Source organism: Solanum tuberosum, unplaced genomic scaffold (genome assembly GCF_000226075.1).
Source record: "Solanum tuberosum cultivar DM 1-3 516 R44 unplaced genomic scaffold, SolTub_3.0 scf00072, whole genome shotgun sequence".
Lineage (NCBI taxonomy): Eukaryota > Viridiplantae > Streptophyta > Magnoliopsida > Solanales > Solanaceae > Solanum > Solanum tuberosum.
Window position 1 is genome coordinate 642,979 of NW_006238999.1, and position 27,824 is coordinate 670,802.

The 27,824-nt window shown below is 34.7% G+C and overlaps 5 protein-coding genes across 6 annotated transcripts; 1 reads left to right on the top strand and 4 right to left on the bottom strand.

Moving 5' to 3' along the window:
- Positions 1-895: 895 nt before the first annotated feature.
- On the bottom strand, positions 896-7,814 carry LOC102593114 (uncharacterized). Its single transcript, XM_006345756.2, has 6 exons — positions 7,634-7,814; positions 4,866-4,966; positions 4,155-4,232; positions 3,993-4,064; positions 2,054-2,151; positions 896-1,985 (listed from the first exon to the last, which is right to left on the bottom strand). Exons 1-6 carry the CDS (start codon positions 7,655-7,657, stop codon positions 1,423-1,425), a joined length of 936 nt encoding a protein of 311 aa, XP_006345818.1. The 5' UTR covers positions 7,658-7,814; the 3' UTR covers positions 896-1,422.
- Positions 7,815-8,519: 705 nt separating this feature from the next.
- LOC107060303 (agamous-like MADS-box protein AGL90) lies at positions 8,520-9,122 on the bottom strand. The gene has a single exon (XM_015308028.1). It carries the CDS (start codon positions 9,120-9,122, stop codon positions 8,520-8,522), a length of 603 nt encoding a protein of 200 aa, XP_015163514.1.
- Positions 9,123-9,896: 774 nt separating this feature from the next.
- Positions 9,897-14,567, bottom strand: LOC102593451 (uncharacterized). Of its 2 annotated transcripts, none has more exons than XM_006345757.2 (7): positions 14,258-14,567; positions 12,597-12,672; positions 12,416-12,467; positions 11,826-11,940; positions 11,564-11,634; positions 10,606-10,693; positions 9,897-10,260 (listed from the first exon to the last, which is right to left on the bottom strand). In XM_006345757.2, exons 1-7 carry the CDS (start codon positions 14,509-14,511, stop codon positions 10,116-10,118), a joined length of 801 nt encoding a protein of 266 aa, XP_006345819.1. In that variant the 5' UTR covers positions 14,512-14,567; the 3' UTR covers positions 9,897-10,115. The 2 variants fall into 2 exon arrangements, with proteins under 2 accessions (XP_006345819.1, XP_015163544.1); XM_015308058.1 differs by having other exon boundaries at positions 12,597-12,685; positions 14,258-14,337.
- A 152-nt stretch (positions 14,568-14,719) lies between these two features.
- LOC102593775 (aspartic proteinase-like protein 2) lies at positions 14,720-22,225 on the top strand. The gene is made up of 10 exons (XM_006345758.2): positions 14,720-15,274; positions 16,969-17,098; positions 17,239-17,480; positions 17,658-17,882; positions 19,010-19,148; positions 19,273-19,346; positions 19,826-19,916; positions 20,427-20,502; positions 20,990-21,061; positions 21,729-22,225. Exons 1-10 carry the CDS (start codon positions 15,045-15,047, stop codon positions 21,881-21,883), a joined length of 1,434 nt encoding a protein of 477 aa, XP_006345820.1. The 5' UTR covers positions 14,720-15,044; the 3' UTR covers positions 21,884-22,225.
- Positions 22,226-22,826: 601 nt separating this feature from the next.
- On the bottom strand, positions 22,827-27,590 carry LOC102594092 (probable protein phosphatase 2C 33). The gene is made up of 5 exons (XM_006345759.2): positions 26,061-27,590; positions 25,126-25,512; positions 24,917-25,034; positions 23,687-23,910; positions 22,827-23,601 (listed from the first exon to the last, which is right to left on the bottom strand). The coding sequence occupies exons 1-5, from the start codon at positions 26,304-26,306 to the stop codon at positions 23,164-23,166; spliced, it is 1,413 nt and encodes a 470-aa protein (XP_006345821.1). The 5' UTR covers positions 26,307-27,590; the 3' UTR covers positions 22,827-23,163.
- Positions 27,591-27,824: the final 234 nt, after the last annotated feature.

Here is a 27,824-nt window from a genome sequence, read left to right on the forward strand (position 1 = left end):
TGTATAGTTTTTTTTTTTTTTTTGTTGGGGAGGGGGGGGAGGGGTAATGGTAATTATGTTTTCACACACCATTGGTTACCAGCCATATTTTTTTGAACAATGGATAGTGCATTGGTCTATAATGAGGGCAAAAATTAAAATATATGTGGGTGAGAGTTGTTGGTAAAACAATGTGAAAGATATAAATTTAAGTATATTAGGTCATTGTTCATTAAAATGTGTTCAATATTGTGTACACATAATTTATATAGTATCCTACTGTTATTTTTAAAAAAAAAAAAATGTGAAGACAAGTTAATTATTAGTAGCAGCCTCTGATTTATATTAATTTTCTATTTATTTAGTTGATGGAAACCTATTCGGAGAAATGATTCTATCGAAAATAACCTGAAGATAGAGAAAATATTTGTGTATATCATATCCTTTCTAAGACTATATTGAATATGATATTATTATAATGTAAATTTGATTGTTTTTTTGTTTTTTTGCAATCAAAGAAGGACAGATGCTTATCAAATCAATAAACTTTTAAACCAACTAAAACATGTGAAAATTTAATGATTATAATTTATTTCTTGCTTTAAACATGGACAAGTTCAACAAGAATGAAAATGTTAATTAATGGTCATTAGCAATAGCTATTTAGGTGAATAAATGTATATGAAGTAAAATTGTCTTCGTTTGACCTATAGATCACATGTTTGAGTCGTAAAAATAGCCATTAATGCTTGCACCAGATAAGTTCTCTATATCGCACCTCTTTGGGGTGCGGCCTTTCCACAGAAGGACCCTGTGAACACGAGATGCTTCATGAACTGACTATACTTCTCTATATCTACTTGAAAGAGAAGAGGAACAATAAACAGTGGTTTCATGGCATCTACAAGAATTACAATCCAAGCCAAACCATACTACTCTTAAACTCATTCATAAATCCAAATTTCAAGAGTATCACTGTAATCTATAGACAATATTACTAGTTCACTATTAACAACTTGCAATTCCATGGCATAACAGCCAAGTTCAAACTCTATTAAACTAAAATGAAGTTGTAGATCATAATTCATAGTGAAAAAAGCCAAAGAAAATGGCGAATATGGTCGCTGGCAAGTTCCCTTGAAGAGAAAATCTGTGCTACAGAGGATGATGCAGACAGACTAGGCCAATGTGACAAACTTTACGACCTTAAGCTTGTCGATAACTAGGATTCAGTAGCTTTCAATTCTATACTCCAACAGTTCCTTGCTGTACGTATACGATGCAGCTATCAAAGGGCTGGCACAAAATTACCACCGTTCAGTTTCCTCGTGGGCACAGATTTCACAAGAGGATCATAAAGTGCTCGAGATCATTCGTTTACTTCAATGGTTATGTGTGTCTGTACTACTCTTCAAGCATTTCAAGAAGAATATATTATGTTCCTTATTTCAGATTCCCTTCTCTTGCAAATCCTAGAGCATTGGCAAATATTCTCTTAGCAGCACCAATATGTTCTTCGCGAATACTATCTTTAGGAACCTTCACGTCCTTTTTCACTGGTGTCGATGAACCTGTCCCATCAGTGTTTTTAGGTGTGCTCTTCTTCATATGCGGTGATCTACTGCCATTTGATTTGTTGCTTTTGGGCTTACTACCTGAACCTGGATATTTTGTAGGGGGAGTTTTAACCTCTGTACAAGTCTGCTTGCCCAAATTTGTCGGTCGTTCTTCCTTATACTGGATATTTACATCCTTGGATTGTTCTTCACATTGCTCAGTATTTGCATGGTGGCTCTCTAGGTTAGCTGGCCTGGTTCTTTGGCCAAGTGCATGTGCAATCATACGACGAGCAACCGTAGGATCTTTTTGAGGTCTATCCTTCATACATTGTCTTGTCTCACCTTGATCAACAGAAAAAATCCGTTTTCGGGCAGCCATATAAGCTTCTTCCCTCTCCTCAAGCGAAAGGTTAATGATTGGTGTTGGTGTGTCTTCTACCTTTGACCCTGAAAAGCAACAACAATGCTTATTTTGTTGCTTACCAGTTAAGTGTCTGTCACATTCAAAACAATACCTTCTGAACCTTCTTTTCTTCTATATATCACATCTACAGTCCTTGGAGACTGGAGTTCGTCATACTGCCAAAGGAGATCACTAATGAGAATGGAAGGTCTGCAAATTGAGTTCCCAAAAATGTTAGAAGACAATGAACTAACAATGACAAACTTTATCACTTAGAGTTCAGAACTTCAAGCACGTCATGTCACTTAAGAAGGGGAAAAGGCTAAATGCAAGAAGGTTGTATTTGATTCGTCCATCCTACTGACCAACAAGATGAGATATTATATGGATGCAGTGGTGTGGAGGTTGCTATTCTTGGGCCTTGAGATGGTTTATATTATGTTTCCACAGCTGAAGTCGAGAGGCTATAAGAGTATTGGAGATTTTGCGCATGTAACCAGCGGGTGTGGGTCCTCTGGAGAGGCAGAGACAATCTTGGAATGGGTAGTCCAAATAAGGAAAGTGACTGCATGGGTCCATCGGAAGGTTTCAAGTCTGGGAGATGCATTTTTTACTATTCCAATTTCGACCAATAACGAAGACTAGACGAGTCTTGAAGATGGAATGATGAAGAACCAGAACGAGAGAAGGGAGAAATTATCAGGGAAATATCCATCTCAAAAAATAGAAATTGACAGGGAAATATTAGAGAAGGGAAAATGATCATAAGTTGAGAGAAGAAGGCAGAGTAAGAGAGACATGGTGAGGGGGTTGGGGAGGGAGGAGACCGAGAAGAAATAAGGAGATTAATTCGTAAAGTATTAGTATTAATCAATGACAACACAGTAAGGGGTTCTGTTAAGAAAAAGGATTACTGAAATAGCTAAACTCCGGTGAAAATTAAAATTCTACCTCTAATTAAAAGACAAGCACAAAATCAAACTATGGAAGAATCATAAAGAATAGAATCTAATCTAAAATCCCGCTTTAGAGGATATGAAACTACTGTTACTTTTTGCTCCAACAATCCTAACAGAGTTTGTTCTGTGGTTGATATCCTGAAGTGTGAATTTTAGCTACTCATGAAATAAAAACATTCACAGCAAGTGTGAATTGTTCAGCCACAAAACTAGGTATATAAGCAAAGACTTAAAAGAAATGTTTCGAGCTTGCAAGATATAAGCACACACAAATTGCTGCACACCTGCACCTATGATGCGCCAGATAGCACCTGAATGACCTCTCTTCCCTTGTTGTCTTTCAACCAAAGAATTAATCCCTCCGTTGTCTTACTTTCCTTTTTGTTAAGTCCCAAAAAGAGTGTTTTTTTTCTATTTTCAGCTTAGTTGTGCGGACTCCACTTTCGATGCCGCACCCATGTCGGATTCTCCAAAGATACACTAGTTATGGAGAATCCGACACGCACCTGTTGACATTTTTGAAGAGTCCGGGTAACATAGATTTTCAGCAAGTTTTCCAATTTCAACATTTTACATGGCAAGTTAAAGACCACAGGTTTTAAAGGACTATACAAGTCTTTAATTGAAGACCACGAGATTCAAGAGTCTTCCTTTATTTCTTTAACTCGGTGTCAAGTCAAACTAGAGTCCGAGCAACATAGATTTTCAGCATGGCAAGTTTAAGACCACAAGTTTTAAAGGGCTATACACGTCTTTAATTGAAGACCACGAGATTCAAAAGTTTTCCTTTATTTCTTTAACTCGATGTCCAGTCAAACCAAGACACTTAAATTGGGACGGAGGGAGTAGCTTAAAATCAGCCTTAGCAACTCTCACAGCATAATGTTGTACGCAACGATGTTCACCCAAAAGGTCTATTATATCAACATTTGCACAAACAACCAAACATGACACTACAGATGCTCTGGCAGAATATATATATATATATATATATGCTCATGGATTTCAAATTAAGATGTGTTCAGAAAGGTTATAGAACTGCGATATAAACATTCAAATGAGTTTAGGACAGGCAATTTTCTTTTTACATACATTGATGTATCTGAGCAACGCTCCAAGACCAAGTGCCGTTCTTCCCCTTCACCAACCGATTGATGAGAAAACCTGCCAGAATAAGACAGTTTACACTTGTCAATAGCTCAAAGAGCAAAGTACACTATGATATAAAGCAATCAACATTCTGAGTGCAATTACCCAAAAATATCAGCAAGACGATGTAAGAGAAGGCGGTTATATGGATTCGTTGGTTCAAGCTCCAAAATTCCATCAGAACTGCATAAAAGTACTAGATTATTATGATTGGTACCCTCAGGAAAATAGCATTCACACATTGTATAATGAGAAAAAGGTATTTCTAGTCAAATCCACAGAATATCATTGTTATCCTCCTCCTTTAAATCAATTGATAAATACAAAATGTTAAAAAACATTGATAAGTACATTTTTTAAAAAGAGGGATTTAGTTTTACAAGTGATAGATGTCAAGAACAATTGGGATAATTTCACGATAAATGAGGCGCAGATAGTGTTTGCAGGTATATGATGAAAATGAACTAGTATAAGTTAACTAACAGAGTTTGAACCCACACAGGCTGAAGCTGTGATGGAAAATGGCAACTTATACTATTGTCAAGGCTTGTGGACATCAGATAACGAACTATGACAAGTGTAAGAAAATAACTTGAGGGAGATGGAGGCACAATTGTATGAGACAAAGAGGTTTGCAAAAGTAAAAAAGCAAAAGAACAAACTGTGACAAATGGTTATTTCTTGCTGCTTGATGATGTCATGAAGTACATGTTCTCTGGAAACAACTAAAAGTTAAATTGTTTGCTATTAACACAGGCAACTATAAGTCTGCAACTTCATAACCTCCGGTCTGATTAACTCTTCACACTAAAATACCTGGTATCCTTGAGAAGGAAATTGACTAGGGTCTCCTCCATAGATAGGATAAGATGCTTGCAAGGAAGATTATCTTTGATAAGAAAGGCCAGTTCCTCTACCTGCATTAATAAGAAGTAAGGGTCAATAGAAAATCAAGCCAACCAAAACAACACTTATTATTGGAAGGATAAAGATTGCATTAAGGCATAAGAAAGTAAAATAGTACACTGATTGTTTAAGTAAAAGATTGTTAACCATCAAGCAAAATTGATTTACCGCAAATATCAAATGAACAGAGAGGTAGAGGTAGGCTGAAGAAGTATGGGGAGAGGTGATTAGATAGGGCATGGCATAGTTTCAAAATACCGAGGACATGACATTAAGATAGGAGGTTATGGAGGACACGGATTAGGGTAAAAGGTTAGTAGGTAGTTGATGTTGTTTCGTTTTTCCTTACATACTAGTTAGTCGTAGTATTACTCTTGTAATTTCTTGTCCTTCGATTTCTACTACTATTTGCTGTTTCTTGTACTTCGATTACTGCTCCCTTTTTCAGACTGCTTTGTCATGCTCTCTGTAGTATTTTGCCATGGCTTCTCCACTTGGTCATTTCTTTTTTTGATCTGTCTTGAATTATTTTTCCTTGAGCCGAGGGTCTACCGGAAACGGTCTCTCTACCTCCCAAGGTAAGGGTAAGGTATGTGTACACTCTACCCTCCCCAAACCCCAATCGTGGGAGTACACTAGGTATGTTGTTGTTGTATCAAATGATCAAGGCAAGGCTATCAACTAAATCACCCGAACATGACTGATTGTATGTATTAAATCTTTATGATTTGGTCCTAATCGACTAAACAATTTAATTAGCTTTTCCTGATTTATTGAACTAAACAAGGTGAATAGATATTACGGTTGTTAGACAAAAAATAAGAATAATATACACATGTGTATGCCAAAATCAGATTATAAGGTTGAGAATGCTCTCCAAGCAATATTTACAGTATTTGGGTTGGCTTTATGATACATTCACTTCATTCGAACCTTTCAATAGGGTAAATAATTTGTAAAATTTTAAAAGGTCTTTAAATCTCACACTTGTCATTACCCAAACTTAATGACTACAAATAAGCAATTCAATATTAAAATAAAAATACAAAGCAGGTGTGTTCCAGTTAGATTCTTAAATCAAAATCTATAGCTCCAACAACTTTTGGTCAAAAGTTTCAGACTTAAGTAAAATTGGGTTACTCTCGAAACATTTTATCATTTGTTTCTTCTCATACGACAACTTTCCCTGATTTTACTCAAAATTAAACTACCAATCACGGCTTATTGCAACAAAATACAAAGTAAAAACATATTTTTACTAGTGATCATTCCCCGTGAACCAACTTCTTAAATCACAATCTATAGATACCAACAACTTTCTGCCAAAAGTTTCATACTTCAGCAAAATTGAGCTATTCTTGAAACATTTTTTCACTTATTTCTTGTTATACAACAACTTTCTCTGATTTTGCTCAAAACGAAACTACTATTACTGCCTGTTGCAACAAAATACTAAGCAAAAACATTATCTTTACAGGTAAATCAACCGCCCACTATGAAGAAAACCCCTATACCAAACATCCATTTCTGTAAAAACTTCCATCGAAGTTCCAAAAATCCAATATCAACTATAATCAACTGCAAGTCCGTTCCAAACCAATTGAAAGCAAATGAAATTCGAGAAGTTCTTTAAATCTCACACTTACACTTGGTAAGCTTGGTACCACTAGTAAGAGGAGTGGCTAAAGGACAAGAATCAAGCATCCTTACCCAAACCTAATGATTACAAATAATCACACAATATATAGTCCAACAACTTCCAGTCGAAAGTTTCAGACTTGAGCAAAAATTGAGCTACTTGTTAAACATTTTTCAGTTATTTCTTCTTATACAACAACTTTCTCCTATTTTACTCAAAATTAAGCTACCACTCACTTCCTATTGCTTCAAAATACTAAACAAGAACATATTTTTACAGGTCAATCAACCCTCCTGAATCAACAATAAACCCATTTCTGTAAAAACTTTCATTGAAGTTCCAGAAATCCAATATCAACTATGTTCAACTATGATTTAATCCCAAACTAATCGGGTTGGCTTTATGAATCACCCGCTTTATTCAAAAGCTTCAGACTTGAGCAAAATTGAGCTACTCTTGAAACATTTTACCACTTATTTCTTCTCACATAACAACTTTCTCCAATTTTTCTCAAAATTAAACTACTAATCACAGCTTATTACAACAAAATACTAAGCAAAAACATATTTTTACTAGTCAATCATTCCCCGCGAACCAACTTCTTCAATCACAATCTATAGTCCAACAACTTTCTGTCAAAAGTTTCATACTTGAGCAAAATTGAGCTACTCTTGTAACATTTTTTCACTTATTTCTTCTTATACAACATTTTTCTCCTATTTCACTCAAAATAAAATCCCAATTACTGCCTATTGCTACAAAATACTAAGGAAAAACATAATCTTTACAGGTAAATCAACCCCCAGTCCCCACCCCATGAACCAACAATAAACCCTATACCAAACACCCTTTTTGCACAAAACTTCAATCAAAGTTCCAAATATCAACTAAGAGTACATTCTAAACTAATTGGGCAAACAATTTATAAATCCAAAGCAAATAAAACTCAAGAATTTCATCAAATCTCACACTTGTCATCACCCAAACCTAAAATTTACAAAAAATCACTTCAATATTAAATAGAACATAAATTCCTCACCATAGCGAATTCTGTAAGACTCATTGTGGGTAATGATCAAGAATCGTAAAGGGTGTAAAACCTTGAAATTTTCTTGGATTTTTTTTCAGTTTTTTCCACTTGATTTTGAAGAAAATTTTGCGAAAGAGAAAAGGCTAAAGACTTTTAAGGATTTCTTGCAATAACAATTTTACAAAAATATGTACTTTGTTTTGTGTTTTTTCTAAATTTGGTACATGAATATAATATTTAAATATATTATATACTTTTTTGTCACATAAAAATGAAATCTTGCCGTAATTCATAAATTGTTACCATGTGATCAAGAAGTTGGTGAAAATAATATGTTGCATAAATGTATAATAAGGACTAAAATTATATACAATACACCCTTACAATTTTCTTAATTTTGTCCATAACAAAAATTTAGTGATCATATATATAATCCCACATATCATTAGTAAAAATAAATTCTAATATTATATAGAACAATATAATTAGTCACCATATTACTCGATTACTTATTCTTTGTTATATGTGATTAACATTAGTTTTTTTTTTTTTGTTTCATATTACTTGACTTTTTTTTATTAAGAATGTATTCTTCTTTTTACTTGTTTATGTTAGCAAATTAACTATATTCAATAATATTTTTATCATTAAATAATCATTTAAAATAGGAGTATTTAAATTTAAAACATAATTAGGAAAAATAAATTTCTAAAAAATTCAATGCTATAACGCGAAAAGAAATATAATATAATTGAAATGTAATTTAATTTAATAGATCACCAAATATTACATATATATTTAGGATGACCGAATAGCACTATTACATTTCTTACCACTAATATAACATAGCTTTCACATAGCATTATATAATAAATGATATGTGATAATAATATGATCAATCATTTCGTCCACGTTTAATACCTCTTCCGACCAACAAACTCAATGATGTGTCGACAACCTGAAAATCGTTATGATCTACATCATTCCTTGTTGTCGAATCGAAATTACAGAAAAGCGATGCAGGCTGAAAATTTTGAGATTGTTGATCAAATTGTTTTTTCCTTTCATCAAGTTGAACTCTTGTAAGAGCAGACAACTTTAACAATCCTCTTATTTCCTTAGCATCAAGCTTAAGTTCAGATACTTTAACATTTTTGTCGTATAATTGTTTGAACATAAATTTTGATTTCTTCTCCTCACTTCTTCTAACTTTTTCCTCAATAATTAGTTTTCGATCAATCAATTTATCTGTCAGATAAGTTTCATGTTCAACGAACTTTTTACACCTTTCATCTTCCGAGAAACCTAAGTACCTTGTGAGTATACCCTTAGCCTCAAATTCATTTGGCCACATAATAGGAATGAATTCTCCAGGATTAAGAATAATTATTGAAACAAGTATTCCACATAAAATTGATAATTCTTTTGCTGTTTTGAACAAATCAGCTATGTCTCTTGCTTTCTTTTCATTTCTCAATTCATCTGAATTTTTAGTCATGTTTGACACACAAACAAAAAGAAGAAGAATAAATTGTGAAGATAAAAGAGGGACAATGAATTATATTTATAGATGTATAATGAGACTTGGTAATAATAAATAATTTCAAGTAAATCTAATAATTTGACCCAAGTTTGGCAATAAATTTATTATAACATTTTGAATTTTGAAAAAAGTCAATATTTTTTAGGAATAATTGAATATTCAAAATCACAATTAAATTTACATACCATATTTTGAGATTTGTAAAATCTTAATGGTCAATGATATATAAATAAATATTTTTGGTGGGTGACATTTTTTCAGAAAATATGTTAATGATATAATTAGTCTATTGCTTCTTTCCAAACTTTTCTTAAAATTTGGGGTAACAGGCAGATATACCCCTTTGACTTTAAAATTTAAAACGGATATATTCCTTGTTAAAAAAGTGATGTATATATAGCATAGCTATCTAATAAATAACGCAGATCTGAGATGATTTGGAGAGACAAAAAGATGGGCTAGATTAATTTTTTAAAACCACATAACATTTCTCGAACTAAAATAATCAGCTTCAATTTATTTTTTTTAATTCAGTAAATATAGATCTATTAACGAAAAGAGCAAATATGACCTATTTGTTAACATTGAGGATATATGTGCACCATTTTTTTAAACAAGAAAAATATATGCCCTGAATCACAAAGTTGAGGAATATATTTGCTCCTTTTCCTTTTTTTTAATATTTAGTACTAATCAAAATGAACTTTTAAATGGATAAGTAGCTTGGTAAGAAGGCCCAATTTATTTATCCATTTTAATAAGAGCAAATAATTCTAATAGACATTTACATTGTCTGATATCCTTTCACTTGTCAAGTTGGTTGTATACATTTATTATACATAGAATATACAACTCTTTTGAGGCCTAAAATTGTAACATATTTTGTGGAACTGTTCCTCAAGAACAAATGTTAAGAAAACAAAAACAGAACTATCATGATATATAATCTCATGATGAACATTCAATCAGATCTTGACTTTCATTTGTTGATATATCGACACCGAGGAGAGATAAGTCCTTCTGCAACAAATCTGCATTCTTGAATTGAAGGCCTTTGAGTCCGAGTTCAATTGCAGCTTCAACGTTCCCCATCCTGGACGATCAATGATACAACTCACGTGAGAAAAATTGGACCTTTTTCGGAATCCAGGTTACTGTAATGAGTAGATAGAACTGCATTTTTCATGTACAAAAAGATGAATAGAAGTTGACAAATAACAAAGACGTGGGGATGCATCCAAGACGCGGACTCTGTCTATATAGTGGTGATGTGAAAATCATATCGAGGCCAAACTCAACTTTGTGGTCAAGGGATAACTACTGTACATTGTTAAGGGATGACTCATTATCATTTATCTGACAAGCGTACAGCGTACTCAACAGTTCTGAAGAGCCCGAGCAACATAGCTTAAAAGCATACACTATTATTGGGACATACCTGTCATCAACAAAAATGCAGTTGGATGCGTTTACATTGAGATGCTTTACCACTTCTAAATAAAAATCGGGATCAGGCTTCCGTTTTCCTGTAAACATATGAAAAAAGTCAGGTCTATGCTCCAATTGAATTCATTTACGTGTCACAACTCCACAAGTTTAAGGTTACGGAACTTTTCAACAAGGAACAAAAGCAGATCAGCATCCGAAATTTCACAAATTTGAGATGCAATACAACAGAAAGATCAGCATTTGAGTTCTGAGTCTTACGAACCAAGTTTTAAAACAGCAATTTGACTGTAACAATTGAACTTATTAAACTTGTAGAGCACATTCAGATAGATACTCGACCCGTGAAGCATACAAATATGATCTATAGAGACAAATATTCAACTAAAGCATTGTAAACACTGAAATGGACATGTCACTCCATCGATTCTCACTAAGAATCATCACAAAAAAGAAATATGGAATTGACTTTCAAAGGTAGAAAAAACTTTAAATGTCCAAACTCTAAAGCAAACCTTACCAATGTGCGGTAGAGAGATTGTTAAAGAACCACTTAATATGTATAAATAATCTATCCAGAACCCAGTAAGCAAAAAAGATTGTGATCCAGAACCCATAAACGAAATCCCGGATCTGCCTCTGGTTGCTTGTGTAAGCATCCCAAAACTCTACATATGCAGGAATACTAGCCACATCTCAGTTACCATTATAAAAAAAAAAAAAAAAAAAGAAGAGGAGCTAGCCACATCAACAATGAAATATTAAAGGGCAGCCTGGTGCACAAAGCATCCAGTGTTAGAAGGGCTAGGGAAAGGACTGCACCACAATGGGTGTGAAGAAGACACTCAACCCTAATGCAACCATTAATGGCTGCTTTCACGGTTTGATTAATGAAATATTGATCAAACATAAGTTGAGAGATAAAAAGTTTGTGAAGGTAAAGAAACTACCAAATATACAGGAACAAAATGTCCAAGATAGGTAATTTGAGAGTTTTAGCTCGTTCTCAATCATCTGGTACCTGAAAGAACAAAGTTTGAAACACTTGAATGTTTGTATTTTGAAAGTAATGAAGGTTTGATTGATAAATTTTATTTTGTATAATATTGGCCTCAGACGAGTTTATATGGAGTATCATGGTAAGTAAGGATTTATATAACCGACTACATCTATGTTTGGGACTGAGGCCGTGAGGAGTAGTTGTTGTCATACCAGATTGGATAATTTGTGAAAGCATGGATTTCATAGCCATTTTCTTTCAAAGATTTCAATAATCCTTCAACACCTTCAAGGTAGGAATATCCTCTTCTCATACAGTTTTTGAGACCTGACAAAAAGTGGTGTTTCAGTTAACAATGAACAAACAAAAGATGCTAATAGAACGAAAAAGTAACAATTAAATCAACCTTCGCTAACATTGATCAAACTAACGCAGAAGATGAAGGAACAATTAGGAAATGATGGTAGGATCTTCACGGGAAAGAAGTCGAGAGTATTCTTTATACATCAGTTCTTAGCAATAAGGCCCATTCTGCACTTCCTTGTTGACTTTACACATTCAGACAAGAATAAATGGATGAGGCATGGCCAACATCTTATACCATTTAACATTTTGATTCAAGTTTTGCATCTCCTCTTCATAATAAGAAAATATTGAGAGAGTACAACGGACAGATTTACTGAAGCATGAGCTCAAATGAAAATATGAACTCATCGTGTCAAAATTAATACTTCATGAATATGTCATGAAGTTGTTGGATACTGTGTGATAAGGTGCTGACATTTAAGAATGTCTAACATACCTTCCATATCAAAAGATCTTCCATCCTTGAAGAATTTCCTAGTCAACTCCTCCTGAAAAGAGTAGTACAACATAGTCTACATCTTTGAGATAAAAGAGAAACAAAATATATAGTAATATGCCTCCATTAAAATGTCTAGCTACTTGAAGCAGTTACAAGTAGAACACACTTCTCAACATACCTCACTAATAAGACCTTTTTCAAACTCAATCCAGGAAGTTGGATGCTTGCTTTCCAGCAATTCTTTCATTGACATCCTGAATAAAAAATCTCAATTTGAAACAGGACAAAAATTTAGAAGCTATAAGAGAAAAGAACAAAATTTGGTCTGGTTTGAATTAAAAATAATGGAAAGAAACGAGATAAAAGGAGCCCAAAGCAGCACTGGACCGTTACTAGAAGAGATTGCATCAACCTGAGATGGAATGAATTCGGTATTCATAAATAACCGGTATTTGCCTGTTGCAAGAGAAGGGGTTCCGAAGTACTGTTGAAATAGTTTGGGTTTATGACTAGTAGTTGCGTGACAAGTAAGATATGTAATTCGACTATCTGAGTTAAGTTACATATGCCAGCTGAAGTAGGGGGCTTCTACCTTGATTGTTTAATGAATTACACATTTTAAGAATTATACAACATGGTGTTTACTATATGCTGAGCAACAGTATAAGTTGATTGAACTAACAATAAACTATTTCAGTTTATACACATATATGAAATGCTCACTTGGCTTTCAAACATGCAAGAACGTGGGACCATATTCGCTGTGGTTAAAATCTTAAAACAGGGAAGTCCACAACAATCAAAGGCAAAAACATTACTACATATATCAATGTGAAGATAATTTTCCAATTACAAGGAAGATTAAGAGGAATGTTATGACATGCAGAAGATCAAGATATCTTTACTCTACAATTAAGATTATGGACTTTAACCATCAGGTGAATGAATTTGTGCAAGAAATAGTGCATCTTAATTTTCTTTCCTAGAAGTTACATCTTCTTCTTCTTTTCTTTTTTTTAGCTTTTCCACTTGTCCTCAAATTGGAAAAATGTCCCACATAACCAATCTTGTATACTCACTTATAAACTCCACATGAGTTGAGCTTAAATGGAATAGTAAAGATTCATAGCCGACTTCAACTTGTTTGGGACTAAGGCATAGTGTTTTTTTTTTCTCTTTTTGTTCTTTTGGGTCTCCAATGGAGGGGTCAAAAGTCAAAACTCATATATCCCACCCCATTAAGAAGTAGTTGATTAATATTGATTTACTGACTGAGCAATTCAAGAATTCCAGCATAAAAATGTTACCTTTAAACTCAACAGAAACATCAGAAAACAGTAAGGAGCTAGGTGGAGTTCAACATACTAAATACCCATTGAGTTATTACAACAAACAACAACATACCCTAAAGTCCCACAAAATGGGGTTCGGAGAGATAAAGTGTACGAAAACCTTACCCTACCTCAGAGGTAGTGAGACTATTTCCGATACACCTTCAGCTACCCATTGAGTTATTGACTCATCAAATTCAACAATCCAGCATAACAAGATAACATAAAAATGGGATCTTTAAACTCAACAGACTGAAACTCAACATAGTAAATACCCACTGAGCTATTGACTCATCAAATTCAAGAACTCCAGCATAACAAGACAACATAAAAATGGGATCTTTAAGTTCAACAGTAAAAGGGGCAAACTGAAATTCAACATAGTAAATACACCATTGAGCTATTGCCACAGCAAATTCAAGAATTCCAGCATAACAAGACAACATAAAAATTGGATCTTTAAAGTCAACAGTAAAAGGGGCAAACTGAAATTCAACATAGTAAACACCTGAAGAAGGCAGGGACATCATGGTAAAAAGGGTCACGAACAATAGTATCCATAACATCAAAAAGCAAAATTGGAAGTTTCCTCTGAGCCACCATTGTTGATGCTGATGAAGAAGTGATACTGCAACTAATATTAATATTATTAGTACTAAAAGACCCAATTTTTGCAGATTTAGAATAAGATGTTTTCTTCACTATAAATGGAAAACTGATATTAGAAGCAGAAGATGGTCTCCATGATATCAATAAAGCCATATAGAATTTGGATTCTTTCTTTGTTTCTGCTAAGATTTGTAATGTGTTTTTTTTTTTTTTTTGGGCTAACAAAAAGGATTTTTTATATTTTAAATTATAATTATTCTGAATAATACTTTTTTTATTAATCAACGGTGAATTTAAATTTAATCGAATTCAATTACGAATATGTTTTAAAAAAAAAATACGACCGACCAGTGACATTCTCTGCTCTTTTTTTCCCTGCATTCTCAGCCAAAAAGCTAGTACCTTTTTTTCTTCTTCTTCTGTTCACCAAAATTATGAACAATAATCCACTTGTCTTTTTCTCCATTGAAGAAAAAAAATTAAATTACTCGTATAATTCCCTATTCTTGTTACAATTTCTTTCGAGAGTAATATAAAAAAAATCCTTCCTTTTTCTCTTCCTTCTCAAATTTCAACAAAAAAAATACATCTGTACGTATAACAAGAATGTATATACGTACAGAAAATGCAATTTGAGAGGTGGGGTTGTGTTTATATAGCATAATTTGAAGGAAATTTGGAAGAAAATGGGTGATTTAAGAAATGGGTGTTTGATATTGTTGTTGATTTTGATGGGTTTTGGTGTAGATGTGAAAGGGGAAAATTTGGTTTTTAATGTGAAGCATAAATATGGTGGGAGGAATGGTAATGGGTCGATTTTGAATGATCTTAAAGCTCATGATAATCGACGGCATAGCAGAATGCTTACTGTTATTGATTTCAAATTGGGTGGAAATGGCTTGCCTACTGATGCTGCGTTAGTTCCCTTTCTCTGTTTATTTTCGTGTTTTTTTGGGTTCGAGTTGTGGATACAGGTTCTTGCAGAAATGTAGGTTAATAGACCCTTGTGGTCGGGCTCTTCCTCATAGTATGTGTATAGCGGGAGCTTAGTGTACCGCCCTGTCAATGTCATCTGATATTTAGGCCAGCTGGGAGGATTTTTAGTTTATGGGTTATGGATTGATATATAGATTATTTGTGCATGTTAAATGAATTTTTAAGACGAATACAAGATTTTGAGCCTAAATTACTTGGTTTTCTGCTAAACCTGTAAGCATAATGCTAGCTCCCGCCTTGTGTTGTCAAGGCGCATTTAGCCCTGAAGGATGCTAAAGATGTTTTGAGTGCTTCGCTTAGCTTAATGTGTGCTTTAGTGTTGTCGTCAAGGTTCTCGTAAACTATTGATGTTTCAGTTTCTCGTAAAAAAAATTCAATTTCTGTGTTCATATATTTGGCATTCATGCTTTAGAATTATTAGTCTTGGACTAGACATATGTATTTATATTTTTTTCTCCCTTTGCGCCTTTTTTTCATTAAATATCATGTTTTATTTGTGCTTTATCTTTCGAGAACACTATTACCGCCCTTATTTGCTACCTCCCACTATCAAAGGTATCTGGTAACTTTGTCGATTGAGGCTTAGACAGATGGGAAGAAATGACTAGTGTTTTCCTTCTGCCTACGTTGGGATTTTAACTTGAGACTATTCAACATATTATCATGTCTGCACTTTGTCTCTGTAGGCAAAGTTATTGCCTTTGCATGGTTTTTTTCATAATTAGTGCTCTCTCTCCCTCCTAATTTATCATGTCTGCAAGTTTTGACAGTATATGGGAAGTCATTTCCTTTTAAACCCAACTACATTTACTCAAGTGAAGAGAACATTCGAATAGATTAGCTACGCGAAAACATTTTCTTGCTTGGGATTGAGGCATAGATATTGTTGTTGTGTGGAAAGTTATTTCCTGATAATTCTTACTACCTCTCGGTGTTTGTTCTAATATATATGACACTCTTTCAATTTGATCCATGTTTAATATTTCATATAGTACAAATTTCAAATTCTGGTTTGATGTTTTCTCTATCAAATTATCTTATTTGCATTATCTAAAGGGTTGAAACCGTTTAAAGTTTGATTGTTGATAATTTGAATGATGATATTGGTTGGTTCTTGTATTTATTCTTCTAAAAGAGGAGGACAAGGTGTAGATGTTTTAAGAAAGCATGCAGCTTTGTTTCTCAACGTTATGACTAATTGATATCATGGCTTCTTTGCTTAGCTTAGTACTTGTTTTTTTTAACCACATTAACTTTTAAAGCTCGTTGTTTAAAATGTAGCCCCCCTCACAACTTCACCACCAAAGAATAAATAAATAGAAGTGCGCGCCCATGATGTGACCTAGTGGTCAATGAAGTGAGTTGAGAACCATGAGGTTTCAGGTTCAAATCCCAGCAAAGACAAAAACACTAGGTGATTTCTTTCCATATGTCTTAACCTTGGTAGACAGGGTACATGTTGCTGGTGGGAGGTGGCAGGTATTGGTTATCAAAAAAATAGTGTTGCTTACATGCAGGGCATAACTTCAGATTGTGGCGGTGGAGATATTATGAATGCTCATACTATCATGTGCCATTATGGTTATGCATTTTCCTCGTATGTAAATGATGCAGGCTCTATTACACTAAGATATCTATTGGAACGCCTTCAAGGGATTTTCATGTCCAGGTTGATACTGGAAGTGACATTTTATGGGTGAACTGTGCCAGCTGTGAGGGATGTCCTACAAAAAGCGACCTCGGGGTATGATTCTTCTTCCAATATGTGTCACTTGCCTTTCTTTGTGCATAAAATGGATGTTGGTTCTATTATTTGTAGACAGTCACTTGATATTCTCGACCTCTTTTCCCAATTATATTCTCATCTTTGTCGTTACCTTACAGATAGACTTGATGACATATGACCCGAAAGCCTCTGCAAATGGGAAATCTGTTTCTTGTGACGAAGAGTTTTGCATGCTCAATACTCCCTACTCAGATTGCAGGACTGGAATGCCATGTGATTTTCAGGTTAGTTATGGAGATGGTAGCTCAACAGCCGGATTCTTTGTGAAGGATGATATTCAGTTTGAGCAAGTGTCAGGAGACCTACAAACAACGTCGATGAACGGGTCGATAGCATTTGGGTAAGTTTTTAATCCTTGTGATTAAAATATAAAACTAAAATATGCCTATTATTGTTGAGGGTCTATCGGAAACAACTTCTCTATCTCTATGAGGTACGGGTAAGGTCTGCATACATTCGGCATGTAATTTATCTCTTGATGACATGTAGTAGTTTACATCATTTTTATCCAACATAGGTGCTCATCTAGACAATCTGGAGAGCTAGGTGCATCTAATCAAGCAGTTGATGGAATACTTGGTTTTGGACAAGCAAGTTCATCCGTAATTTCGCAGCTAGCTGCCACTGGGAAGGTTAAGAAAATATTTGCACATTGCCTAGATGGAAAGAATGGAGGTGGCATATTCACCATTGGACCAGTAGTTCATCCAAAAGTAAATACAACACCACTAGTCCCAGATGCGTAAGTATTTTTAGTTTTAACCCTTCTTTCCTTCTTAAAAGAAATGATGGTAAATGCTTTATTAAACGAAAAGATGGTAAATATACAATGCTCAAACACTGTATGCAAAATGTTATGGTAAAATCTGTTTGTATCGATATTTGCATCTCTCTGCCTCCAAATGAAATTGTATGTCTTAATTCAACTTCTACATTTATTAAGAATTGATCTGAAAATTGATATGCTTAATAATTTTTGTAGAACATGTAGGGTCATATATTAATTTGATAGAATGAAATAAAGAAAAATATATAGAGTTATTACAAGTGAAATGGCTTCCATGTAATTTTTCTTTTCAGGAAGAAAAACTGAGACCGACTAATAAGAAAAGATAGACATTTTACTAGGGATGAATAAAGTACAGGAGTTAGCTATGACCAAATCGAAAGCTTTAGCGAAACTCCTCTTTCGGATCTATCATCACCAAAGCCGACACCTCCATGAACATCATCATAGCCTATCGAAGTGGTCCCTATGTGGTATAAGTACGCTTACTTTAGTCCTGCATGACATTGTACATTTGTATATTCTCTTATCCTTTGCACATCTGCTTGTTCAATTCTCATTCTATTTATGTGCTTGATCTAGCAATGAATTTAAGAAGTTTTTGTGCACTCAAGTAATGTATTCCCCTCTCCCTCTTTTTGCGGCAAACGAGGGAAAAGAAGGGTGATATATGATTCCACTGTAACTACAGCCTGATGGAGACAATGTTAGAGCTGGCACTGCACCTTGGTAGTGAAAAATCAAGTTAGAGCCCTTAAGACACTCACTATATTGAAACGGAGAGATAAATGTTGACTTTTAGATTTATAAGTAGTTCCAATGCAGATTGTCAAGTCCTATCACTGGACACATTACTGCTCGATTTGCAATAAATCTACCATGTAGATGTAAGGAGTTTAAAACTCTCTCGACTCACTCGCTGATGGTGCATATATTTGCTTAGTCAGTTTCAAGTTTGAATTATAGAAATTGTGACTTTCTGTTGTATTTTGGTTATTTATTTTCGTGCTTTGATTACATGATTTTAACCTCTCCATTTGTCCACTATTCTGAACTCTGTAAAATATCTGTCTACTCTTTAGGCCACATTATAATGTTATTATGAAAGGAATTGAGGTTGGTGGTCAAGTTCTAGACATTCCCACAACTATGGCAATAATTGACAGTGGAACAACCTTAGCTTATCTTCCACACAAGGTCTACAGTACTCTCATCGACAAGGTAACTACAGACATTTCAGAAATAATGTAATTGGCTTATTTGTTAGAGAGCTTTACACCACATGTATGCATGGATATATTTTTAACCTTTTTGCTTGATTTTTTCCGTTTCACTGTTGGCATAGTTGATTGAACGGCACCCACAGTTGAATATTCATCTTGTTGAGCAGAGTTTCCACTGCTTTGACTACACTGGGAAGTAAGATTCTTTCTGGCCTCTTGTGTGAGTTTCATCTTTCTTTCTGTCAAAGGTTTAGTATGTCAGATCTTCTCATTTTCGCTATGAGTATATGCACTGATATAGTAAGGAAGACTATACGCTAAAACTGTGTATACTACTAATGTTTGTTAACTTATTTTCTATTTTGGTCACTCCAAATATATTTGGTAATTTATACTTTTTGGAGAGAGCTCTCCATATCTTATTATTCTTTTTGGGATGGAAGGAGTATTTTATTTTTGGAGTGAATGGGAGGGAATAAGGGAAGAGTATGGTTGGATTTCTTGGATTTGGTATATTTATACGGAGATTGGTAATAAGGAAAGAATACTGCTGAGAAATGAATGTTCTCTTAGTGTAGTTCTATAAGAGACTAAATAGGATGAGTCAGATAAATTGCCTATAATAACTTATAAACTCAATTGTCTTTTAACTTTCCTCTACCTCCGCTGGTGCAGGATTGATGATGGGTTCCCAGTTGTAACCTTTCGGTTTGCAGATTCGCTTCCTTTGACAGTTTATCCCCACGATTATCTTTTCCAAATCGAAGTAAGTACTCCAAATATGCTTAAGTTCTTTAGCTCTTTTCTAATTCAATCAGATGGAGTTTATTATTTTTCCCAAGAAGACTTTCTTTTTCAATACTAAAAAAAATTATTTGGATTTCTTTCGTGTTACAATAGCAGTTCTTAGGTTCTCGAGCCATTATCAACCTAACAATCATTATTATAGGCCTTTAGATTTGTCTCCTAGAATCTCTTGTCAGCATTATGATAGCCTTTTATGTTACCATGTTAGATTCAAGCCTGATACTTTCTTGAAATTTGTCTTTGACATGTCTAGCTAGTATGAACGTGTATGTTCTATTCTACCTTTTTGTTGGTTTATACATCTGCATGTATATTTATGTTGCTCCATACCAGAGGATAGGACCAAAAAGTTTTGTGAAGTGTGTTGTTTGGGTGCAGAAAAAGTGAAATGCAACGGGATGGACTATATAACTTGCAATCCCGTGTCCTCACGGAAATCTTATCTCAGTTTCTGGATTAAATTTTGCAGGAGAGTAGATGGTGCATTGGTTGGCAAGACAGCAAAATGCAGACAAAGGATGGATCGGAAATAACTCTGTTGGGAGGTATTATTTGACACCTTCTCTTTCTCTTAAGAGAAACTCGTCAGAGAAATGCATCGTAACTGAAGTAAATCCTTATAATTTTCATTGAAGCATGTTCGTGAAAATTAAGCTTGTCTTGTCCGTGCTTGAGACATATTTCATATCAATCTTATCTCAGCAAGCATGAACTGGATAAGACATTTGAGGAATATGAATGAATGTAAGGATAATATATATCTGGTTGCTGGTCAAGCTTGTAATGCTTAGAGATTAGTGATAAAATTTTATTTTATTTTTTTGATAACCATGGTGTCCGGGCCAGCTAGTGCCTCGACTAAATTCATGGGATATACCGGTCACGTCCCACCAGCAACAAGTACCATGTACTTCTATCGACCAAGACTAGGATAGATTGGAAGAAATCACCTACAACATATTTTGTTGCAACATTTTGATATTTTGTAACATAATTCTGTCCAACAAGTAACATTTTGATATTTTGTTGCAGATCTCGCGTTATCAAACAAGCTAGTTGTTTATGATATTGAAAATCAGACAATTGGTTGGACTGAATATGACTGTGAGTATATATAGTTAATCAACTACGTTCTTCTATAGTCTACAGCATAGAAAGCTATCTAGAAATTGATTCTCATTAAATAACTATTCGCTTTCAAATATTACCATCTATGCATTTGATGGTTAGTCCTATACTTGTCTTGAAAATGTTAATTGGCCTTATGTTCTTGATGTAGCTCCGGGGGAACGTTTTGAGTGACGTGAAACTGCTTTGCAGATGTACGTAGTGAGGTCTAGGGATGGTAAGATGTACGTAGACATTACCCTACTTTTGTAGGGTAGAGAAGTTGTTTCAGTTAGACCCTCGACTCAAAAGAGAAGTTATCCAGAGTAGGGTTACAAGACGAAAAAAATGACAGCAAAATATCAAGATACAAACTACAAATAAATGAAGCAACAGATGGTAAAACACATTGAAGAATAAGAAACTACGCGATTACTAGATACTACTACTTATTAGGAGAGGAATAATGCTTATTATTTTCCGAATTTAGGAACTCTAGAAGGAAGAACTATGCCTTTGAATATCTTTATAAATCAGCTATAAAAATGCCTTCTTTTCTTTCTACTTTCCCAGCTAACACAAGTCTTGGAGAATTCGAAATGTTAATGCTATATTCAATCCATTGTTTCTAAGTTTCTCCTTAAGTATGTGTTGTTAATTTCAGGTTCTTCAACCATCAAACTCAAATATGAGGAAAGTTCTGGTAGCGCGTATACCGTGGCTTCTCACAATATTTCTTCAGCTCCTATGATGGATTCGACAAAGTTCTTCACGTTCTTCTTGATAATCATCTCCATCTTGTTCAATTTGTTGAAGTGACAATAGAAACAGCTGTACAGTGAGTAATTTTTGCACCATCAACATTCAGCAAATTGAAGGGGTTTTCAGTCTTTTCGACCTTGGTTTCGTTGGAGCAAGTAAGAAAGATTGAGAAACAGAACCATATGCTTAATTCGTTCTCAATTGCCACGAGTTGATCATCTGAAGGTGATCCTGTTGTCAACAAATTCTTCTATTACACTCGTAGTTTCTAAAGGATGAGAACCAACTATGTTAGCATCTATATCGAGGATTCATGTCCTATATACATCCTGTAACAACGAACTTACAAAATTGACTTGTTTATTATAACGAGATTCGTCGTTCCTGACCATTTCAGCATCCTTCTCTGGCATATTATCATTAGCAGTTTCTCTTCTGTGCTTTTAATATGTAAAAATCATTCATATAGAAGCTACCTTTGGGGTGGCCCAGTGGTTTGGGCTTGGGACTTCCATGTTGGAGGTCTCAAGTTCGAAACCCCTTGCAAGCAAAAGCAAGGGGTTTTTGCCTTCTGGGTTGAGTTCGTCGCATCGCGCTTGCCTAGTGCGGGTTACCTCTCCTATGTGGTGCGCACTCAAAGGGTAGCGGCTGCGGATTTCTCTTGTCATAAAAAAAAAAATCATTCATATAGAAGCTGGTCAAGTATTTATCTTTAATTTCTGTTGCAATGTCCCATAGATGATGTGGTAAATATATTCGATAAATTTCTTAACGAGCAAAAGTTATTAAGTTAGATTGAATCTGTATCTGAGCTTCAAGCTTTGCTCCTGAACAAGATCATGATATTTTTCTCTAAAATCAACCTCTCTCATTTCATTCCTTTTTACCTTTTTTACAAGGTAATATCATGATTTTATAAAACCAAAAATAAAGTAAATAAAGTTTGCTCGTAACGAAATTCGAATATTTTATCAACACAATTGAAAATAAAGAAGAATAAGAACTTTATAAACATATACTCATGCAAAATTTCTTACAAGAAAAAAGAAAAGAACAAAAAAATAAATAGCTAGTACTGTTACAGACACTATAGAGAAAGAATTATTACAGTAAAAAAAACTGATCATAAGAACTAAACAAAATGGAAATTAAGACAGAGAAATGAATCCACATTTGGACATGGTAAAAACTTACTAACACCTAGACGCGGCTGACCATGGTTAATAACGAGGTGAAAATATATGTTAACCATAGTTAAAGTGAGGAAAGTCGATGTGCAAACACATGTCATGCATCCATTGGTTTGGTGTAAGCGCCTGGTGCAAGGCAAGTTCTTACTATTTCTTCTTGTATTTTGATCCTCCAACAGCAACCCCGTCAAGAGCAGACCATTCTTTTTCCGTCTTAGGTAGCAACTCATCCTGTTCCGAGGCTTCCTCGTTGCTGACTGTTGAAACCTCTTCACCTTCTCGAACAGTACAGGAACGATTCAATGCAGGTGGACTAAGGGCACCACCCTTATTGTTGCTAACTTCACTCATTTCCATTGAGACGAAAGTCTTGTCGTTGTCTTCAGTACTAGAAGCAGTAGAGAAGTTATTCGAGTTTGAATCAAGGAAGAGGCAGACAACTGCACAGTCATCGACTTTAGAAGTTGGGTATGTGATCTTCCAGGCTCGAACGGCTTCTTCAACAAGTGATCGAGCTGCAGATGAACGGGATGAAGCCGAATCCACAATATTTACTACTTCATCGTTTGAAAGTACGTCCCAAATCTGTAACCGGTATCAAATTAATTCAACTAGCAACGAGATAGATAGTGAATCTAAGTAATGCTAAAGCAGGATTCAAGTGTCATACCCCATCTGTCGCCAGAACAATGAATTCATCTTTCTCGGATAAACGCCTGTAAGAAATTTCAGGTACTGAGATGACACCAAAATCCTTGAGGCAAAAATCGCCAAAAGCACGAGCCATGGCAAGTCCAGGAGAGTTGCTATTTGGCATCCACACTCTTGCAACATCTGGTTCATCTTGAAGAGAAAACACTCGCCCTTTACATTTGCGAATCCTCTCAAACTCCGCTGTAAATTTAGAAAGCAGAGTTAACAAAACACTATAGTGAGGCAAGCATCAGTAGAAATCAGAAAACATCACCTATAAAAAAGGAAAATTTCTGCTTCCAAGAATACTGTTATGTGGACGATAGTTCTAAGTAACTGTACCACATTCCTTTTGTTTTATATGTTTACATTCTGATAACACAATTACGTAACATAACTGTGATTGAAGTATATAACTAATCATAGACAAAAAGGAGGTATAATTGCCTATTCACTTCTTACGTCAAAATAGAATTCAAAAAACTTTTTGAACAGGGAGAGGTAGAGAAAATTGATAAAGATTTCAGCAGAAGCTTAACTTAAAAAAATGGAGATCGGTTTAGGTTTGTCTAAACATTTCTTCAAGAGATTCATATGATGGAGGTTGAGTATGTGAATGAGACCATGCAGAAAGAATTTCAATAGTTATCCATCATGAATTAGTATTTTCTTTGTCACATATTTTCACATTTGTATAAGGGGATGAACTTAGACCTAGAATCACATGGAGCCATGCAGGTAAATTGTCCAAGATGACCTATAATATAATCGCTCGAATCTATGCATACTTGGCTAGAAACATACAACATATAGGCGACCTCAACTAGTCTAAGGCTAGAGTTGATTGATTGGTTTCATACATGAATTGATAATTCGATCCTCACTACAACAACTTTACTCTATAAGACACACGCCTAAAACAGACGCATAAGGGCCAAAACGGCCTGGCACAGCACAACAGTGGAAAGAAGATATAACACGTAGGGACATTTTTTTCTTGGGGAGGGGATGCATGAATGTGTAAGATTGCAACATGGTGTATCATCAAATCTGATGCCTATTTGCAACAGTTTAGCTCAGAACAGCTGACATTGCAGATAGATAAGTTCATTAAATGAACAGAAGCTAAGTGGTAATTTAGTTGATGACACAATATCAAAAAAAGAAGTGACCATATGCAGGCAGCAAAACATAGACATGTATGCACCTGGTAAATCGGGCTTAAGATCTACTGTCAATTGCACTGCAGTGAGAGAATCATCCTCGCCTCTCGTACCCAGCACAGCTCTAGAGTCTCCAACATTACCAATAACAAGATTCTCACCCTACCAAAAAACAAATAACAGAGTTCATCTTCAGAATAAAATGGCAGAAAATCTAGCCAACTTCAACTTTATGAATATATCAACAACAAACCTGTTTAACTAGCGTTACTGATGTTGTTCCACTACAGAAGCAGTCGATATTGGTATAGCTTCTCAGTTCTCTATCCATAACCTTATACGCCTTCAGAAATGACTCCTTCAATGTCTGAAATACTTCTAAGTGTTTTTCGGTCTCTTCAACATCAATTGAGAGCCTCGACTCCTCAGCAGAGATGAGGACAGCATCCTCAGGATATAGGCTACTCCCCGTGTTGAGACTGATCTCTCTTAGAACGTCTTCACTTTTTATATTAACTTCCCAGTGTGTGCTTAGCTTTAAGGGAAGTGCATCTCTGACTCGTTTTGCAACCATATGACCAAAAGGACCATGACCATCAAAAACACCACAGAAAACAGTATCTTCTCTGGAACCGAAATTCTGGAATTTAATATTTTTAGCAGATTAGGAACGCAGTTACATAAGGTTTAATGAGACTGAGACAGTATCACGAGAAAGTAATTCAACTATATATATGGCCAATAACAACTACATATCACAAGAGGAAAAAAATTAAAAAGCTTATCAGTACAAAATGATGTCAATTCAAAGGTACATTTTCATCCCCTCTAACTCTACCAAGCTTATAGATAAGTAAACAGAGAACACATTGTAGGGCCTTTGAACAAGTTATCAAGAAAAAAGAGTTGTAAACATCATAATTACTCGCAAAACTTAATAAGAAAGTATTACTCAAAAAATCAGGTGATGTGACAAGATTCAAGAAATGTATAGGCTGAAGCACAAAAAAACAATCATTAGGCACCAAAACTTGGATCTAAAAGATAACTACCACACAACATTTTAACTCCTTGAGCTTTTACCACTGCAGCCATGATCATATGCATTCTAGTGATCATGAATATTGCAAGTCAATTACTAATCACCACCATTTCACAAAGACAACATGAAAAGATTCGAGGACTAACCTCCCACACAATCATAGCATCTTGATTAGTCCCTTTCTTTCCCTGCTGACTGAAGAGTGAAGCCACCTCACTAGAACCATTCAAGAACATACGCCCGGGAACCCTATGCAGCAGTTCTTCCTTATGAAAGTCAAAGGAAGAATTCCGCGATCCTGACCTCTTCTTTGAGTTCTTCCTCTTCTTAATTGCAGATGCAGGAGAACCAGGATGAGGACTCCTGCTATCAGATGACAAGCAGGACCCCATCCCGAGGCCCCGGACTAAATTCTGTAAGCACTCCAGAACAACTAAACAAACAAACACCCTATTTCCCTTATTTGAATCCGTATTAATATCCTCCTTCGAGTCTTCAAAATCTATTAACGAATCCTCCACCTCAATCCAACAACTTCACCATCATCACACAATCAAAAAGGGGGGAAATTCCAATAAACAGACTGCTAATGGAAATCCAATTCACTTCTACTGCAAAAGCAGTCCGTATCTAATCTAATCCACCAAAAAGTTATGAACTTTTCAGCAACCCTTGAACAATCATGCATACATAATTAGCTCTTGAAACAATCCTCTACATCACAACTTATAAGAATAGAAATAATATAACTGCAACTAACATATAGAACAGATCTATCAAAACTATTGCCCCCTTTCAATTTTTTTAATAGTAATATCCCCAAAAGACACCTTTTTTATTCTGTCTCTCTCTCTCTCTCTTCCACTATTGATCACCTTTCACTTACAAGAAAGGTTAACACAGTTGATAAAGACACAATCTGTTGATCTGACGTAGCTTTAAGGCCAAAAAAACACCCATCAGAGTTTGCACAACAAGAAGGTCAAATCAGTGACCACACACAAGAATTTGTCAAAAAATTCAAAAACCCACTTCAAATTCAGCTCAATTTAAACACCTGGACAAAAATCAGTTCCCATAAATTACAAAAAAATACCAAAAATTCAACTCCAATCAAAATGAAAAAACTTGATTTCTTGGTCAGATCAAACCCAAATTAAGAGAAATATCAAAAATTTCAAAAACTCCACTTCCAATTCAGCTCAATTTAAAACACAGGAACCAATCATTTCCCATAAATTACAAAACCCATAAAAAAAATTCAACTCAGATCAAACCACAATCAAAAACCCACATCCAATTCAAGCTCAATCAGCATCAAGAAACAAAAACCCACCAACAATTCACCTCAAAACAACCAAAAGAAACTTTCTTTTCCTGATCAGATCAAACCCAAATCAGGAGGAAGAAAAAAGACCATATATCTAAAACTCTGTGGAAATGAGCTGAAGTAGAGTTTCCAGTACAGTTTTGTACTGTGTTGGATAAAATAAATGGATGAAATTATTTGATATGGATAAGAGAAAAAAGGGGAAATTGAATGGATTAGTTGAATTTAGAGGAGGAGAAGAAAAATAGGAATCGAATCGAATAACAGAGTGACACACAACAGAGAGAAGAAAAAAAATACTGCAAAAATGGCGCCGATAAGACTCTGTTTTTCGGTTACGGTGATGTTATATGATAAAATATTTTAATAATGTTTTCGTCTTAAAATTTGAAGAAAAAATATTATTTGTATTTTTAGATGTTCATTGCATAGTTATTACATAAAATTTGTTATCTCCTGTAATTATGTATTCATCGAGGTTAGTTGAACCATACTTGAAATTTTATGACTTATTAATGTTAACGCGTATAATTAATGAAGATGATACTCATATTTTAAGTGATTAACTTATCTACTTATG